We start from the raw sequence: 21004 nt of genomic DNA on the forward strand, positions 1-21004 counted from the left end.
TCCTTTGTCCTTTATCTATTGCAACTTGCCCTTTAGTTTTTAGTGTTTTTATCAGATTCTTGCATTTGAGAACAACTGGGTCTCCATTTCATGAACTTTACTTTGGGCTCTTCTTCTTCTTCTTTTTTTTTTTAATTTTTTTATTCGATATAATTTATTTACATTTCAAATGATTTCCCCTTTTCTAGGCCCCGACTCCCCGAAAGTCCCTCAAGCACCCTTCTCTCCCCCTGTCCTCCCACCCACCCCTTCCCACTTCCCCGTTCTGGTTTTGCCGAATACTGCTTCACTGAGTCTTTCCAGAACCAGGGGCCACTCCTCCTTTCTTCTTGTACCTCATTTGATGTGTGGATTATGTTTTGGGTATTCCCGTTTTTTAGGTTAATATCCACTGTTCTTTTTATTTTTCTGTCTTATTCTGATGTATCATTTTTGTTTTTTCAAATATATATTATTTCATTGTCCTTTATACCTACTTTGTTTTCTCAAAAGAGAGGCAGGTGGGTCTGGGTGGTCAGGGAAGTGGGGATGACCTGGGATGAGTAGAGGGAGGAGAAACTGTCATCAGTTACATTATGTGACGAAGAAATCTATTTTCATTAAAGGCATTAAATAAAACTCTTTGCTTCATCACAAAAATAAAATTTTTGAATTAAACAGTGGACAACAACCATGTATGCTCAAGATGGATAAGGATAGGTTTTGACAGCAGTGCTAAATTCATGATACAATTTTCCTCTTTGTTCTGTCTAGATCTGACATTTTTTCTCTTTAAAGAACTCATTTAAAAATCCTATTTCTTGCCACAAACATAATCCATACATCAAATGAGGTACAAGAAGAAAGGAGGAGTGGCCCCTTGTTCTAGAAAGACTCAGTGAAGAAGTATAGGGCAAAACCAGAACGAGGAAGTGGGAAGGGGTAGGTGTGAGGACAGGGGGAGAGAAGGGGGTTTATGGGACTTTCGGGGAGTGGGGGGCTAGAAAAGAAATCATTTGAAATATAAATAAAAAATATATCGAATTAAAAAAAAGAAAAAAACTAGATCACAATAAAGTACTAGGAATAGATATGTTTTTTTTATTCGATATATTTTTATTTACATTTCAAAATGATTTCCCCTTTTCTGCCCCCCCCCAATCCCTGAAAGTCACCTAAGCCCCCTTCCCTCCCCCTGTTCTCCCATCCACCCCTTCCCACTTCCCTGTTCTGGTTTTTCCCTATACTGCTACACTGAGTCTTTCCAGAACCAAGGGCCACTCCTCCGTTCTTCCTGTACCTCATTTGATGTGTGGGTTATGTTTTGGGTATTCCAGTTTTCTAGGCTAATATCCACTTATTAGTGAGGGCATACCATGATTGATCTTTTGAGACTGGGTTACGTCACTTAGTATGATGTTCTCCAGCGCAATCCATTTGCCTAAGAATTTCATGAATTCATTCTTTCTAATGGCTGAATAGTACTCCATTGTATATATATATATATATATATATATATATATATATATATATATACCACATTTTTTGCATCTATTCTTCTGTTGAGGGATAGCAGGGTTCTTTCCAGCTTCTGGCTATTATAAATAGGGCTGCTATGAACATAGTGGAGCATGTATCCTTATTACATGCTGGGGAATCCTCTGGGTATATGCCCAGGAGTAGTATAGCAGGATCTTCCAGAAGTGACGTGCACAGTTTTCTGAGGAACCACCAGACTGATTTCCAGAGTGGTTGTACCAATTTGCAACCCCACCAACAGTGGAGGAGTGTTCCTCTTTCTCCACATCCTCGCCAACACCTACTGTATCCGGAATTTTTAATATTAGCCATTCTGGCTGGTGTAAGGTGAAATCTCAAGGTTGTTTTGATTTGCATTTTCCTAATGACTAATGAAGTTGAGTATTTTTTTAAGATGCTTCTCAGCCATTTGAAGTTCTTCGGGTGAAAATTCTTTGTTTAGCTCTGTACCCCATTTTTTAATAGGGTTATTCGGTTTTCTTGGGTCTAACTTCTTGAGTTCTTTGTATATATTGCATAATAGCCCTCTATCTGATGTAGGGTTGGTGAAGATCTTTTCCCAATTTGTTGGTTGCCAATCTGTCCTCTTGATGGTGTCCTTTGCTTTACAGAAACTTTGTAATTTTATGAGGTCCCATTTGTCAATACTTGATCTTAGTGCATATGCTATTGGTGTTCTGTTCAGGAACTTTCCCCTTGTACCGATGTTCTCCAGGGTCTTCCCCAATTACATTTCTATTAGCTTCAGAGTGTCATGGATGGATCAGTTCGCATTATTCTGCATGCTGACCTCCAGTTGAACCAGCACCATTTGTTGAAAAGGCTATCTTTTTTCCATTGAATGTTTTCAGCCCCTTTGTCGAGGATCAAGTGGCCATAGGTGTGTGGGTTCATTTCTGGATCTTCAATCCTGTTCCATTGATACGCCTACCTGTTACTGTACCAATACCATGCAGTTTTTAACAATATTGCTCTGTAATATTGCTTGAGGTCGGGGATACTGATTCCCCCAGAAATTCTTTTGTTGTTGAGAATAGTTTTAGCTATCCTGGGTTTTTGGTATTCCAGATGAATTTGAAAATTGCTCTTTCTATCTCTATGAAGAATTGAGTTGGGATTTTGATGGGTATTGCGTTGAATTTATATATTGCTTTTGGCAAAATGGCCATTTTAACTATATTAATCCTGCCAATCCATGAGCATCGGAGGTTTTTCCATTTTTTGAGGTCTTCTTCCATTTCCTTTTTCAGAGTCTTGAAGTTCTTGTCATACAGATCTTTCACATGTTTGGTAAGAGTCACCCCAAGGTACTTTATACTGTTTGTGGCTATTGTGAAGGGGGTCATTTCCCTAATTTCTTTCTCAGCCTGCTTATCCTTTGAGTATAGGAAGGCTACTGATTTGCTTGAGTTGATTTTATAACCTGCCACTTTGCTGAAGTTGTTTATCAGCTGTAGGAGTTCTCTAGTGGAGTTTTTTGGGTCACTTAGGTAGACTATCATATCATCTGCAAATAATGATAGTTTGACTTCTCCCTTTCCAATTTGTATCCCTTTGACCTCCTTATGTTGTCTAATTGCCCGAGATAGTAGCTCAAGTACAATATTGAAAAGATAAGGAGAAAGGAGGCAGACCTGTCTAGTCCCTGATTTTAGTGGGATTGCTTCAAGTTTCTCTCCATTTAGTTTGATGCTGGCTACCTGTTTGATGTATATTGCTTTTACTATGTTTAGGTATGGGCCTTGGATTCCTGTTCTTTCCAAGACTTTATGCATAGAGGATGTTGAATTTTGTCAAATGCTTTTTCCACATCCAATGAAATGACCATGTGTTTTTTTTCTTTGAGTTTGATTATGTAGTGGATTGCATTGACGGATTCCCTTATATTGAACCAACCCTGCATCCCTGGGATAAAGCCTACTTGATCATGGTAGATGATCATTTTTATGTGTTCTTAGATTCAGTTGGCAAGAATTTTATTGAGTAGTTTTGCATCGATGTTCATAAGGGAAATTGGTCTGAAGTTCTCTTTCTTTGTTGGATCTTTGTGTAGTTTTGGTATCACTGTAATTGTGGCTTCGTAGAAGGAATTGGGTAGTGCTCCTTCTGTTTCTTTTTTGTGGAATAGTTTGAAGAGTATTCATGTTAGGTCTTCTTTGAAGGTCTGATAGAATTCTGCACTGAAACCATCTGGTCCTGTGCTTTTTTTGGTTGGAAGACTTTCTATGACCCCTTCTATTTCTTTAGGGGTTATGGGACTGTTTGGATGATCTGTTTGGTCCTGATTTAATTTTGGTATTTGTTATCTGTCTAGGAAATTGTCCATTTCCTCCAGATTCTCCAGTTGTGTTGAGTATAGGCTTTTGTAGTAGGATCTGATGATTTTTGGCTGTTTATTGTATCAGAATTCAGACTATTGAAAATTCTTGTACCAGGGAATAGAAGGAAATGTGTTTCAAGGAAGATACTAGACTTGTGTGCTTCTTTGAGAAACAAACAGGATCACTGAAAGGGGTTTCCTCTCCTCTCACCAAAAAATCCTGTTGATCTATCTCTTTATAGACAATGTAACAAAGGATCAATATAGCATCAATCATTTGGTCAAAGGATCAATCATTTTCCCATTATACCAGACATTGCATGAACTTTCTCAGTGTGGCGGGGCCCTCTTCTAGGCTTTAAAATCATCATGAGTGGAACTGTTAAAAAGCTTTGATTAACAATGGTGTCCCGCCTGCACAATATGATAGTGCTTTGGTGACACAAAGTTTGTATGAGTGGCCAACTAATATCTGATTGGCCTTAAGTTTCTACTCCACAAGTTGGAAACCATACACAACATTGCTTGCACGACCAAGGATCTGAGACTTGAGCGTTCAGAGATCTAGTGTAAAAGCTAATATTACAGTTCTACTAAAAGAGTGTAGAAAATGCCTCCTAATAACATTTTCCTGAATTAAAGATAAGTATCTTCCTCTGCAACCATCAGAAAAGCTTGTTCCTACAGCACATATGGGAACAAATAAAGAGACCCACAGACAGACATTATTCAGAGAGTGAGAAACCTCAGAAGACTCAGTCCTAAACTGGTTGTCTCCAACAAATTTCTCCCGTCAAACCAAACCAAACCAACAAACCAACCAACCAAACAAACAAAAGAACCCTGAGAAAGTGAAGGAAATAAGAGCCTGAGGAGATAGAGAACACCATGAAAACAAGGTCTTCTAAACTAACATAAATCTAAATTCACAAGAGACTGGGGGACAATACATAGGGATTGCAAAGGTCTGCAGCAGTTTGTGTCATAGTCCCAAAATGAGAAGTGGACAAAAGGCCTTATTGCAAACCCAGGAGTTATATATAATAGATAACCACTTGTAAATGAAAATTTAGTCTTCTTCAAGGGAGTCTCACTGGGGAAACTACTAAGGGTAAACTGCATACCCATCAGTATACTGACAAGCAAAATTAACTCAACAGCATTTTTGGAAGTTTCTTATCTGGAGTTGTGTCAGGATTTGTTGTTGTTATTGTTGAATATTATATTATTTATCATTTCATTTTACTTATATATTTGATTTCCTTTTGCTTTGCAGGACTTGTGTGTGTGTGTGTTTATATATATATATATATATATATATATATATATATATATATATATATATGTTTGTGTGTGTGTGTCTGTGCATGTCCACTATGTGTGTGTGTTTGTGTATAAATGTATATATATTGTTATACATAATGTATCAAATATGAGTTATATAACACAAATATAATATGTAATATGTGATACATAATATAATATAATACACAATATATTATATAACATATAATGTGTAAAGTGTAGTATGTACTATGCAGTATGTAGTTTATAGTATAATGTGTAATGTATAATGTATAATATATGCATATATATTATGCATTCCAATGTAAAGTTTTCAGGGATCAGAGTGTGAACAAGTCTTTGCATCTATATCTCTTTCTTTTCCCTTATCTTAGGTACTTTTTCTTCTGGTTGTTCATTTTGTTCTATTTTTATGCGTTAATTTTTATTCCAATTACATTTTATTATATTTTGTTATCTTTATTATTTTTTAAAGTCTGTCTGCTTTCTAATGAGAGATTAAAAAAGATGGATTCAGATGGGAGGAGAGGTGGAGAGGTACTGAAAGGATTAGAGGGAAGCAAAACAGTTATTAATGTATGTTATGTAATAACAAAATTAATTTTCAATTAAAATAAAAATAGAAGTAAAAATAAAAGAACATGTTTGAAAAGAGTCTATATTGAAATGACCCTGCCTCTCTTTATGATGTAATTATTAGGAAGAATACTACAAGCATATGTAATAAAATATAAAATGTATTGAATTATTCTTTTACTCATACAGAAGGAAACCACTGAATCCAGGGAATCAAAGCTTTATATTTCAAAACATGCCTAAGTTAATTTTTTAAAGTTCATGAAATTGATAGTCCTGTCTGTTTCCATTCAATATTTTTACCTTTAATACTTTATCTAGTACCTAATATATAAGAAAATATGATTCATATGCAATTGTTAAGGATAGAGGAAATAAGGAGAGCTGGCAAGAAGTTTTGGTGGTTAATTTCTTATACTAGAAATATGCTCTGCCACATGAGGCTTTCACACACACTTAAAAGAATTTAACAATACATACCAACATATAGTCCAGTTATCTGCAAGAATCAAATCAGGCAGAGAATAAAGACATAGCAAACGGTAACTTCCAAAACAGATCTGTGTAAAACTTGGTCACATATAGTGACACTGACTGTATGGCAGTAACATAGTGAAAAGAAAAGTTGGCCTTTCCTTTAAAGACCACAGTTTGGTGTGTTAACTGGACAGATAGAATACAAGCTTCCCAATGATAGGAAATCAACATAGGAGAGGCTGACCCTCTGTAAAAGCAGACTCCAAGTAAGTAAGCCTCTCCTGTGTGATAGAAAGCTGACATATGCAGTACAGGCACACTTAAGTGTGGGAACCAGCACTCAGATATTACAAAGAACACTGAGCATGCTAAAGATAGGCAGTCCTAGTGAAGCTGCTAGTAATAGCACCCCTTCCACAGTTATCCAAGATTTTGATAAATACCAACGAAAATGAAGATAATCAACTGACACTTCATAATGAGAAGGTAAATAAGATGCAATTATTCATATATCTTTGGGCAGATACTATATAACATGTTTCAAAGTAGTTGAGCTCTGTCCTGATTTCATGACAAAAAATACAGACATTATTTTCAGTGTCATTTCACTCTTAAAGTTAAATTTTGAATATATAAATAAACAGTGTCCATATTTATGTGTGTAACATACTGACTCTGGAAACAAATCTCAGGTTAGTAACTGAAACTTTAAAAGACAAATTTCAGCTCAACCAAAAGTAAATAGAATATTAAAGTAACTGTTACTAATTATGTTTGATATAATTTCTCCTATTTCCCTTTGTTTTTTATATTTTAAATGAGTAGCATTCAAACTATGAAGAGTAAAGTTAAATATTTTATTATTCCAAAGACAATCAAAGAAGCCATATTTTAAATAGTACATTATTCTCTACTCTAGATATCTTCAATCCACATAGTGGATCAATTTAAAAGTTCATAGTGAATCCATTAGAAGGCTTCATCTACTTTCTCATAAAAAGTTTGTCCCAAAAAAGTTTTCAGTGCCTCTTATTCTGACTCACAGTCCTGTCTAATTTCCGCTGGTCTAAATAAGATTTATTTAGGATTATTAATTTGTTACAAAGGAACTCCAGTAAGTTTTTTAATAATAATTATCATTATCACTGATTAAAATTATATTGTTTGGTCCAGATGGAATTCTTTTCCTGGAAGCAAGAATGAGATTTCATTGTGTTCATGTAATGTGTTTAGATTCAAACAGGCAGATGGCAGAATGACAGGCTACCATACACTCAGGATGCCAGTAGCTTTATCTCAACAACGATTGCTTTAAATAAACTGTGTTGCCAAAAGAATACCCTTACTTTTCAAAAGATAACTAGACTTGAGAGCCTAAACATTACGTGATGTTGGACAGGGTTTTTTTTAATTCCAAAAATAGACTCCCACGTAGTCTAAGGTTTAGGCAAAGTAAGTGTCAGTCATGTCTCATTTATCAGTGAGAGTTGTTGATCTTTGTAGGTTATCTTTGGCACCCTCATTAGACATGGAAAACAGCTAAGCAGTGAGTTCTCAGTTAAAGATTTTAAAAGTGTGATTCAAGGGTGGGCTGTAATATTTGGTATAACTAATAATTTTAAGATGCAATTTTCCAGGTTAAAGACATTGAATCTGTAGTTAATGATAAAAATGACAAAATTCTTAAGAAACTGTCTTTAGAAAGGCTTTAGTCTTTAATAGCTTTTCATGAATGCTTAATTTTAAAGAGAAATCAGTGGTTTCGAGTGAAATTCAAAACTAAGTTTCAAGGGATGTCCTTTCATGTGGTTTCCTCAGTTAATGTGTTTAAATTTTCCTGGGAATATCTGTGTGAAACAGCTATGCCCACTGATGCAAACACATATAGATGAAACTTTCAACTTAGTTCTTGTAGGATCCCATCTGAAAAGTCAGATACCAACAACATTTTAGACTTATATATTAAACAACTGACATTAAGCTTCTTAAAACTGGATTTTTTATTTCCTTGATTTTACCTCTTATTTTGATATTTTATGATGTGCTGGAATATATGCTCTTGTTCTGACAGACCTGAGATTCTTCCTTCAAACTATTATTCCTTTATTATTAGTGTTGATTGTAAGCTTTGGAAGATATATTATGTAGAATAGAGTAATGAAACAGCAGTGCCCAATAGTCAAAGTGAAAGCATACAACTATATACTTGTTTAAAGATGACGTCTTGGTTTATTTCCTTTTCACTTAAAATGTAAGACAATTTCATGTATCAGGACAGTGATACAATTTCATGTATCAGGACAGCTTCAGTTTCTGATACAAAGAATATTCTCATAAATGAACATATTTGAGGAGGGGGTTATGTCTCAACCCTAGCTTGACATAAAAGCCTCATCCTATACAAGAGTATTTAATTAAGAAGGTACAAGAGTGAAAGGATAGAGTGAACTTGACCTTTTCCCTTCTTCCTTCTATGCAGGTGGAAGATGTCATAAGTCTTGCACTGGCCGATGCTGGGGACCCACAGAAAATCACTGCCAGACCTGTAAGTGGGCAATAGTGAAAGGTAGAAGGTTTGAAACTCTCAATGGTTTGTGATGGAATCTTCTCACAATTCTCACAATTTATCTGCAATGTGAAATGAGCTTTATCTGTTTCTATCTGAATAAGCTATTAATATATTGCTTTCAAATGAAATAGTACATATCAGCTTCTCTTATTTCTTTGTGGTTTCTTGGCTATTGATCTCTACAGCACATTTTTCCTGACATTGTCTCTGACTTTGAAGTATGCAGTAAAATTAGGAGATTCAAATACATGAAAATTTATATTAAATCAATTTCGAGTAAACTGGTATTTAATTACATTTCCAAAGCACCTATATTGCCATTCATGGATTATAAAAAGAAAACTATTAAAAGGATCATGAGTCTGTTTGTTCGAATTCCTGAATGTGGCACATATATGAAGACTCCATGACTAATGGGTTTACAATCACTACTTTTTAACAACAAAACTAACCATTAGATTATGCTTCCCTTTAACATTTAATTTAATTATGTTTATGTTGGTATGTGTACATTACTGTAAACAGTAGATCCTTGACTCAGTTTTGGACTAATGTGAGCAGTAAACTGTCATCATTGATAAGATATTAGAAACAAAGTATGCCACTGCAAAGGTCAAGGGTTGGGGAATAAACTCTGTTCTTAGAGTCTTTGCAGTGTATGCATGAAATCCGGGTTTTGATTCTCAGCCCTAAACATGTAAACAATACTTTTAGCATTCTCAAATCTACTATACTCAAAATATACATGATATTTCATCAATCTTCTAGATAATTTCTTTATCTTTGAAAAAAAGCTCTATGCAAATAATAAACTACACCCATGCATTAAAACCAACATTAGAAAATATTGGTGAGAACATGAAATGTATACTTTTGATATCATAGAAGACAAAATATATTAAACATTTAAAACAGGAAAATATTGCACAATGTCATAATTTTAGATAAAAAGTTGAAGAGTTCACATTTATCTCAGTTCATGACATTGTATTAATAAGGAAATAACAAAAGAAATTATTATAGTTGTTATAGTTGTTACAGAAATTATTATAGTATAAGCCATCAATGGTAGGAGTACAAAACAAATATACCTTTTAAGATAAAATATTCTTAAATTGTTGTTTAAGTTATGTATATCTTAATATTCAAAGTTGAAGAAATATAAACAGAGTAACATAAAATTGTCGATTCACCTGTGCCTCTTTTGTTCAGCTATCCATTACCATTCAGTGTACTCTTCAGAAAATAATTTCTGTATATAAAAGATGCATGACATAATGTCTTTTCCATTTCTACTCACAACAGCTTATTATGTGATATATAAATTCATTAACTTTCTGTTACTAAAAGCTATACCTATAATATGATAAACTTATGAGGATAAAATTTATTCTGGCTTGCAGTTTTGAACATTTTGATCATTGGATAATTGGCCTTATTGACCATAGTAATGTTACCAAGTAGCATCTCATGGCATGGAGAATATGGGAGAGAAAATCTGATGATATGTTGAAGAGAAGATATATACAGAAAAAGATCATGTTCAAATAATCTTCATGAGGAGTACCCTTATGATAATAGAAATTGTCCCCACAGTCCTCACTTTTTACAGTGTCCACTATTTTCAAATGGCACTATGAGCTTGGAACCATGTCATTAATGCCATGAATCTTAGAACATATATAATACATACTATTGTATACAGCTTGACTTTATTTTACTTGTAAATCTGTTTGATCTATACATTTATTCAAAGGTAGATTATCTAACAAATGGATACTATGTTAAGTCCTTATTCTGATTCTCTATGAATTTTATGAATTATTACTTTCTAATTCATGTATTTCTTTTTTAAATACATACAGCTTCTTAGATTTAGGGATTTGAGTATATTGTTTTGTTCTTTTATGAGAACTCTGTAAATTAGTACTATACTTACATCATCTCTACCCTGCATTCACTTTCCTCCAAGTGCTCCTGTGTTTCTGAGAGTTCCTTGAATTCATGACCTTTCTTGAAGTATTGTTTTATATATTATATGCACACACACAAATATATATGTATGTATGTATACACACACTCACACACACACACAGCCTTTCTTTGCATTTAGTGTTGCTCATATATGTATTTCCTTGAGTCTAATAACTTGGGAATGAGTAATCTATTCAGGGCTTATCCTTGGAGGGGCTGACAATCCATCTCTCAGAAGACATTACCTGTAGCAATTGGTCTAGGATTGGGGTCTTGTGAAAATTCCTCTTCCCATGGTAAAATGTCAACTTGTATTATTGACATTGTTAAGGACTTGTATAAGCCACCATATTTTTGGGATTTCATTGGCACACTTTTCCTGTCATGCACAGAAGACACTACCTCACAGAATACTCCCTGAAGTTCTGGCTCTTATAATTGTTCATCCCCTGCTATTAAAATATTCTTTGGGACTTCATTGTAGTAAGGGTGTTGTAAAAGTATCAAATAAAACTAGAAAACCCACAGCCAATTGCCTGAATTTTTATAGTTGTGGAAATATAATCTCTGGTGCAAAAAGAAGCATCTTCGATGAGTGATAAGTTGAATGATAAGTATTTAGAATGCATAAATTATCCGGGCGGTGGTGGTGCACACTTTTAATCCCAGCACTTGGGAGTCAGAGGCAGGCTGATTTCTGAGTTCAAGGCCAGCTGGTCTACAGAGTGAGTTCCAGGACAGCCAGGACTACACAGAGAAACTCTGTATTGAAAAAAAAATTAGAATGCAAAAATTTTACTTAGGTAAAGATATAAGCGCCACTATTGTACCTTGAGAATTTATTGCCTCTCTGGTCCTTGTTCTGGTTTGGAGCTTTTTCTGCTGTGTAGGCCTGCTCATTCTTTTTCTTTCTTGAAGCCTGCATAACATCCTTTCATACTATGGGAGACAATACCTTACATACAACAGGAGCTAAATTCCTTCAAATCTTGTATTAAAATTTGTGATGTCTTCAGCAATAGGGTTTTCATTTTCAAGTTCTGGGAGGCAGCCAAGAGCTATTCAACAGTCCTTATTATTTGGGGAGGCTCTTAAGCATTCTGAGCCAACAATTCAGAGGGAGATTTTTCATGCATGGCACTAGGGATTTTCTTAGGTAATATAGGCTATTGTGGGGAGTATTATCAAACTAACAGGCATAACTTCATTTAGACTATACATATAGAGAAATTACAAACACACACACACACACACCATCTCCTAATGTCTTTTCTGAAAATTCTTAGTATTATTCATATCCACTTCCTCTGACTCGCTCTATAATGCTCTTTTTTCCTGGGTCTCAATTAAACTCCCTCTTGATTTCCTTTTAACCATATGTACTTATTTTCCCACTCTGTAGAGCTTTTGCAACCTGACCTTTACTGTACATGCATATATGAATGAATTTCCATAGTATTAGTTCTTAGAAGAAGCATTTTTAGGGTCACAGGCTTATATGTTTGCCCATTGGTAGAGATCACTAATATAGGATCACATTTTTGTAACAATTACTCCTGTCAGAGTAAATATGTACCAATGAACGTTATTCTTTCCAATTTTAGTATATGTAGTGCTAAAGCAAGTACAATGAATTCTTTTCTATTCTGTGACTAAACATTGCATTCTCAACAGTTTTTTCTTAGCTTTTATTAAGTGATTAATATATAAAAACAAACCAGTATCTGGTTGTAGATGGCAATGGACTTACTTAAAAGAAACAATGTTCTATGGCAAATATTTTTTAAGAAGAATTTTAAACCAGATTCTAAACTAAAACTATGTTACTATGGGATGTACAGTGTTTGAAGACTGTATAAAAGAATTCCAAACCTAATCATATGGTGCTGGGTTAGTGCTGACCTGATATCTAAGATTATCAAGTATCAATGCCACACTTTTTGATGATGCAATGAAGACACATGGAAATTGACAAAACCCCTAGGTACACGTGGTCTTTTCACAACAAATAGCTTCTGAAAACTCAGGAGTATAAACATAGATGGTCTTGCCCTGCTTTCTTAATGTAGGTGGTAAGGGTCAAAGCTCAGGTCCGCCTGCTTGTACATCACATTATTTACCCATGAAGACACTGCTACAACACCACAGCACCTTTCCAAAGAGTTTGCTGTGTTCTAGTGTAGTGGGAAAGAGAGACCCTATTAAGAAACCCACCACTCTACAGTTTATATAGAAAAATCATAAAATACAAAATGATTTGATTTGCCTTTTTGCTGCATAAAAATTAAGGTCACTATCACATCTCAGCCTTTAGGATAAGATCAAGTTTAGAAATTAAGCTCACTATAACACCATAATATAAAATCCATGTAATAGTCACCATATATACTTCACATTCTATAAATTTTAAACATATATATATATATATATATCCAAGTACAAATTTCAATATACTATATTCGTTACTGTAGAACATAATGGATTATAAAATGTTTTCATTGTAAATGTCTTTAAGATAAATTTCTTGCAAATTAAGGAGTACAATGGTCTTTTTCTATAAGCTGGAGGTTGCTATATTTATATAACTGAGTTTCAACCTCTTCATTTGAGTCTGAAGATTGTTCTGTCTCTACACCATATTGCAGAAGACATATTGCAATGGTGTGTCACCTCAGAAAGAAGTCATGTGATGGAAATCACAGTTGTTTTGCTTCCTGCCACAGGTCAACAACCACATTTAAATTTCAGTTACCACTGAAATGTTATTCTCAATTCCAGAGGGTTGATTTTTTTAGAAAGAAATTCTATTCAATGATCAATTTGAAATGCTTAAGCATTTTGGGGCATAGACTAAAGAAGCAATGAGTGACAGTCAGTAGTACAATAATTGATGAAAGTCTGTTGGAAACAATTTTCCATGATAAGTGAATGAAAGGGTGTGGGAAACAAACACTACAGCTCAGCCTATCTTGGAGGTGTCTACAAACATCTCCTGTCCCAAGCAAGGACTGAGAAACAGGACTGGGGGAAGATGTGGCTGTTTGCCCTTGCCTTTAATGCAGATCCTTCTCCTCTTCCCTTGAGTTACATAACAGATAAACTATTTATACATATTTATAGAGCTGAGAAAATATATTTTGGAACTACACAGACACATAAGTATCATAAGGCCCAAATTTTATAATTTCACATTTCAGTGATAATTAGACTTTGTGGACAATTCAGTAGGAATCAGCTTTCGTAGAGGTGAATTACCGTTTCCTCTGTGGTTCCTCTGTGAACTAGTGTGACTTGTAATGAATTTCAAAGAATCCACAATATTTGTTGAAACTTTTGCTACTATTCTACTTAGCTGTTTGAAGTGAATAAATATAGATTATATAGATTTTTTAAATGTGCAAGACGTAGTCTCATAGTTTAAAAATTATTTCTTTATGGCTGACGTAAATTCCTTTTGGGGAAAGCTATTATCTTTAATTTTTTCAATTTTCTTTTCCTTCTTTTCTTCTTTTATGAAACATTCCCTTATATTTTTGTAGTTTTTTTCTCAAAATTTCAAAGTATTAGGAAAGGAAAGACAACTATTCCAGTTACCTTAATCTCAATTTAGGAAATTAAAGTTGGGATAACATTTCATTCCTCCTCCTTTCCATTACTTTCCTCCTGTGGATGTGCCTCTTCACTGATATGATTAGAGGTTGGCCTGTGTAGCTAAATGCTGAGAAGTCACGATAAAACAAATGGCTCAGGTCTGGGAGAAGTTCACAGTGATGATCAAGTTGTTGGCTGAGATGAAGCAGGGGAGAGATGAGAGCTGACAATGTCTGTATATGGAGCCACAGGAGAAAAAATTAATGTCAGCATATCATGGTATCCTGGATAGAGAAACGTTGGGGTTTCCGAAACAGCGAGTAGTTACTTCTGCTGTGTTAAACTAGAGTTCACAAAATGAAAGTCCAGTGACTATTTATTGACAGCTTATTACACACAAAGAATTGTTTGTCCATTTTACAGGAATTATTATTTATATTTTCAGGAGTTTAGGATTATGTGTGCTTTAAGTTTCACTATACTAGTTATTCTATGCTGGCTTATGAGTCAGAATTGATTTGAAGGCATTTGCATAATTTAAGCATGTCCTCAGTAGCATTTCCTGATGTTTGAATTATAAACCAGAACTGGTAGGTACTTATGAACATTCTCTATTAGATCGAAGATTTGTTTCTAAACAAAATATTTTAAGAAATTTTAGCTCTGCTACGGGATTTTATAAATATTAATGTAAGTAAATGATGCTTGTACAATCTTACTAAGTGCTCCACTCTGATTTACCCAAGAGCCTGATTTTCTGAACAACTTGAATTCGTGCTCCTTAAATCCTTTTTTAATGCTAGAGCATGCTGACCCTAGAAACCTAACAAGAATATTTCTTGCATCACTGCAAAGGGTCAAACAGATCTTAGACTGGGATACTGAGAGATGCCTTACATGTGAAACAGCAACTCCAACTTGAAAGTACTTTTTAAGCTCAGTTAAATCGTGCCTGCCTTGCCTCACAGCACAGCTTAAGTAAATTGATTCAGTGGATTAATGTAGTCGTGTCAGGGGAGACAAACTTATCTTCTATGTGAAGGCTGAAGCTTATAGAAGTATTATTTAGTAAGCTTGCCAGGAAGAATGACAACTCTGTCTATTCACAAAAACTGAGTTCTGAGGTCTGAGTTGTATAGGTGTAGGTGTGAAGGAGACTAAGCTTTAAGAAATAAATAATAATGATTAAAGGAGCAACGCTATCTCTGTCCTTGCAAGATGTAACAAGTGCACTTATTGCATTTAAAATAGATACTGCCTGTCCTTTGTTATCTCTAGTCACAGATTTGGGCCAGCTCTCTCTGGGCTCCAACTATCTGGAAGGGTGGCAATTTCATTTTACACTTGCCTTTTGTCCTACCAGACCTGATGTCAGCTCACTTAGCCACTGCATTTTGAGTGATGAAAGAGAAAAATGCATATATTAAAATATTGCCATTCGATTTTCCCACATACACATCCATTTTGAATTAGTCATAATTGTTTTCAGTTGCGGATTGGATAATTAGACTTTTTTAAGGAGATAACCTCTGATACTAAATTTTACATCTTCTAAGTTGTTTTTTAAATATTGTTTCTTACCAAAGAAACAAATTAGAAAGTATCTGTATTTAGCAATTGAAAGAAACATGTGTTTCTCTTCTAAAGTAAAGCATTACAATTTAAAAATTGAAGAGAAAATGTGTTTCAGCTGCTGGACAAAACAGACAGTGTACCTTTGCCCATTTGTCATTAAATTAATTTAAGCAAAATCATTATTTTAAGACTGAAAATTTCCACTTCCATTTCATTTTTTAAATAAAAAGTCAATATGCTATAGAAAATACTTAATGTGATATTTAATATATTTACACAGTTTTTCAAATTTTATATTATTTTATATTATTTATTGCTTCTATGAAGACCTTATAGTTTATCTTAAGTAAACTAAAAATTTAGCAACTTTCTGCATAGTTTATTATGCTTAGAAATATGAAAATCACTTTTATAGTTGCAATGTACTGAAGCATTATTTAAAATGGGAAAAGGAAAAAAGCCCCTTTGATTCATTCATGCATATGGAAGGAAAGTATTAGAAATATTACTTCTCATTTTTTTAAAATATACCTATGATAGCATCAAATGAAATGTTTAATTTTATTAAATATTAGAGTCACACCAAGATACTTTATATTGTTTGTGGCTATTGTGAAGGGGGTCATTTCCCTAACTTCTTTCTCAGCCTGCTTCTCTTTTGAGTATAGGAAGGCAACTGATTTGCTTGAGTTGATTTTATAACCTGCCACTTTGCTGAAGTTGTTTATCAGCTGTAGGAGTTCTCTGGTGGAGTTTTTTGGGTCACTTAAGTATAATATCATGTGATAATTTTACTTCTTCCTTTCCAATTTGTATCCCTTTGATTGCCTTATGTTGTCTAATTGCTCTAGCTAGAACTTCAAGTACTATATTGAAAAGACAGGGAGAGAGAGGGCAGCCTTGTCTAGTCCCTGATTTTATTTTATTTTATTTTATTTTTATTTTTTTTAATTTATTGATATATTTATTTACATTTCAAATGTTTTCCCCTTTTCTGGACCCCCACTCCCCAAAAGTCCCATCAGTCCCCTTCCCTCCCCCTGTTTTCCCAACCAACCCTTCCCACTTCCCTGTTCTGATTTTGCTCTATACTGCTTCACTGAGTCTTTTCAGAACAAGGGGCCACTCCTCCGTTCTTCTTGTACCTCATTTGATGTGTGGATTATGTTTTGGGTATTCCAGTTTTCTAGGTTAATATCCACTTATTAGTGAGTGCATACCATGATTCACCTTTTGAGTCTGGGTTACCTCACTTAGTATGATGTTCTCTAGCTCCATCCATTTGCTTAAGAATTTCATGAATTCATTGTTTCTAATGGCTGAATAGTACTCCATTGTGTAGATATACCACATTTTTTGCATCCACTCTTCTGTTGAGGGATACCTGGGTTCTTTCCAGCATCTGGCAATTATAAATAGGGCTGCTATGAACATAGTAGAGCATGTATCCTTATTACATGGTGGGGAATCCTCTGGGTATATGCTCAGGAGTGGTATAGCAGGATCTTCTGGAAGTGAGGTGCCCAGTTTTTGGAGGAAGCGCCAGACTGATTTCCAGAGTGGTTGTACCAATTTGTAACCCCACCAGCAGTGGAGGAGTGTTCCTCTTTCTCCACATCCTCTCCAACACCTGCTGTCTCCTGAATTTTTAATCTTAGCCATTCTGACTGGTGTAAGGTGAAATCTCAGGGTTGTTTTGATTTGCATTTCCCTAATGACTAATGAAGTTGAACATTTTTTAAGGTGTTTCTCTGCCATCCGAAGTTCTTCTGGTGAGAATTCTTTGTTTAACTCTGTACCCCATTTTTTAATAGGGTTGTTTAGTTTTCTGGAGTCTAACTTCTTGAGTTCTTTATATATATTGGATATTAGCCCTCTATCTGATGTAGGATTGGTGAAGATCTTTTCCCAATTTGTTGGTTGCTGATTTGTCCTTTAGATGGTGTCTTTTGCCATACAGAAACTTTGTAATTTTATGAGGTCCCATTTGTCAATTCTTGATCTTAGAGCATACGCTATTGGTGTTCTGTTCAGAAACTTTCTCCCTATACTGATGTCCTCAAGGGTCTTCCCCAGATTCTTTTCTATTAGCTTCAGAGTGTCTGGCTTTATGTGGAGGTCCTTGATCCATTTGGATTTGAGCTTAGTACAAGGAGACAAGGATGGATCAATTCGCATTCTTCTGCATGCTGACCTCCAGTTGAACCAGCACCATTTGTTGAAAAGGCTATCTTTTTTCCATTGGATGTTTTCAGCCCCTTTGTTGAGGATCAAGTGGCCATAGGTGTATGGGTTCATTTCTGGATCTTCAATCCTGTTCCATTGATCTGCCTGCCTGTCACTGTACCAATACCATGCAGTTTTTAACAGTATTACTCTGTAGTATTGCTTGAGGTCAGGGATACTGATTCCCCCAGAATTTCTTTTGTTGCTGAGAATAGTTTTAGCTATCCTGGGTTTTTTGTTATTCCAGATGAATTTGAGAATTGCTCTTTCTAACTCTGTGAAGAATTGAGTTGGGATTTTGATGTAGTCCCTGATTTTAGTAGGATTGCTTCAAGTTTCTCTCCATTTAGTTTGATATTGGCTACTGCTAGTGGGATTATAAGATGGTACAACCACTATGGAAATCAGTTTGGCTGTTCCTAAGAAAACTGGGCATGACACTTCCGGAGGACCCTGCTATACCTCTCCTGGGCATATACCCAGAGCACGCAATAAGGACACATGCTCCTCTACGTTCATAGCAGCCTTATTTATAATAGTCAGAAGCTGGGAAGAACCTAGATATCCCTCACTGGATACAGAAAATGTGGTATATATACACAATGGAGTACTATTCAGCAATTAAAAACAATGAATTCATGAATATTTTAGGCAAATGGATGGAACTAGAAAAAATCATCCTAAGCAAGGTAAAACAATCACAAAAGAATACACATGGAATGCAATCATTGATAAATGGATATTAATTAGCCCTGAAGCTCTGAATACTGAAGATACAATTAGCATATCAAATGATTCCCATGAAGAAGGAAGAAGAGGCCCCTAATCCTGCAAAGGCTTGATCCAACATTGTAGGGGAATACCAGACCAGAGAAAAGGGAGGGGGAAAGATAGGAGAATGGATGGAGAGAAGAGGACTTATGGGACATATGGGGAGGGGGGAACTGGGAAAGGGGAAAGCTTTTAGAATGTAAACAAAGGATATAGAAAATAAATAAATAAAAAGTAAATCATAAACAAAAAAATATTAAATATTTATTACTCTAAGGTTTTTCCCCAAAACTAGTCAAGAAAAAGTAAACACTCAAAATTAAGTTGTATTTCTCTCTCCATGAAAATCTGAAGAAAACAAAATCTGTAAATTGTGAGACCCATATGACAAATAGTGAGGATAATAAACTAATTAGACTTGTGTGCATGCATAAACATATTATTTATCATAGTATAATGCTGTTTACTGTCTTTGTAGAGCAACATTATTTTAAAGGAAGTTGCCAATGTGGTAAATTTCCAATTAGATCTGAGAAGTCAGTGAGAGTTAATGTGGAGTGGAAAAACGCTGAGCCAGCACCGCTGATCAATCAGGGGAACAGCAAACCTTTGTTAGGAGGCCGCATCTTTAATTAAAACTCTTGTATTTACTAATAACTTTGTACATCTATAAGCTCTCTTATTGATTTTAATTATTTTCTATTTTCCCCTTTTTGAATGTGTAGTTTCTAGACACATTGTATAATTAGGGAACACATTACAGTATACTAATTACTTATACTTATGTTAAAACAGTGAGTCAATTTACTTAAAGAACATGGCAACAAATTGCTATTAGATATATTATCAAGACATTCTTCATAGATTTGAAGGAAGAACATGATTTCTATCTAACTATATATAGTAGGTACTTTTATCTGAATTGTGATACAGATGAAAATGCAGTCTTGTTGGGAGATCTTGCTGAGTGTCATGCTAAGGGATTGTGAGGCAGAAATACAATATATGAAATTTTGCCTTTCCTGTGGATATATTGAGATAAGAAGGGAGATGAGCTCATACAGTGGAATTTGACAAGTGTTTTTGAAGTCATGTGTTCCATTGAGCTACTTTTGGTTTTGGATATTCTGTCTACCTGTCTGATGTCCTAGTGTTCTAAGAAAAAAATACAATAAATGAATGACATCCATGATGATAGCATGATGTTTATGATTAGAAAAATAGTAACAGACTCTATGGTTCAATGGGTTTTGTGGACCCTGTGATCCTAATTTGGACAAGTTATCTCCAGTGGATTTATGTTTGTGCAGTAATTAGAAGGATAAATTGCTGTGGAATAGGTATACAAGGAGAACTCAGGTTGGGTTTTACAATTTCCTGTTTTGATCTATGTGCACTCAGCTGAGAACTGATTTCCGTTTTTATTTTTAATTAATTCATTAACTAGTTTATTTATTTACAACCCCAGTGCTATCCCCTCCATGTTTCTCCCTCACTGAGTTCCTTCCCTTCAACTAAGACAGTGGGCATGAACCCCGCCCCTGGTATCTCCCACTCTGGCTCATCAAGTCTCTGCCATATTAGGTGCATCATTCCCAATGAGATCAGGCAAAGCAGATGTACTGGGCAACCTGTACTGGTTGCGAATTGCTAATAGACTATCAAGTCACTCCAGTGGACCTTGGCTAGCATAAAAATGTATGAAGCAGATTAGATTAGAAAAAAACACACTATATTTTAAAAGCAATCTTCATTATATACTTAAGCCATACATGTGTAATGTGAGTCTTATAATCACTATCCATTCTTGCTATTACTGAAATGTAGATTTATACATTAGTCCTCAATAGGTCCCCTTGCCTCCTCTATAAACATTTCAATTTGAAATCGTTTATATGTTAGATGCTATAAAGTCACATACGTTTATATGTATATGCATAAATGTATTTGCCTAAGTTATATAAAGGCTTTAGCAGCAGATGTGGAGAGAACTGACTGGAGTGACACCTTAGTTTTCATTATGATCACTTTCAATATTGTTAATTCTTGTGGCATAAGAATGAGCTTGTTTTCAAGAGTGAAAACATAAATATGTGAGATTA

The 21004-nt window shown here is 34.8% G+C and overlaps 1 protein-coding gene across 1 annotated transcript in view; it reads left to right on the plus strand.

Annotated features, from left to right (window-relative positions):
- Erbb4 (erb-b2 receptor tyrosine kinase 4) overlaps positions 1-21004 on the plus strand; it is a 708134-nt gene that overhangs the window by 366147 nt on the left and 320983 nt on the right. The window contains exon 6 of the mRNA XM_052191829.1: positions 8676-8741. Within this exon, the coding sequence (XP_052047789.1) occupies positions 8676-8741 (66 nt within the window). The remainder of the gene's footprint in view (positions 1-8675; positions 8742-21004) is intronic.

Source organism: Apodemus sylvaticus, chromosome 9 (assembly GCF_947179515.1).
Source record: "Apodemus sylvaticus chromosome 9, mApoSyl1.1, whole genome shotgun sequence".
NCBI lineage: Eukaryota > Metazoa > Chordata > Mammalia > Rodentia > Muridae > Apodemus > Apodemus sylvaticus.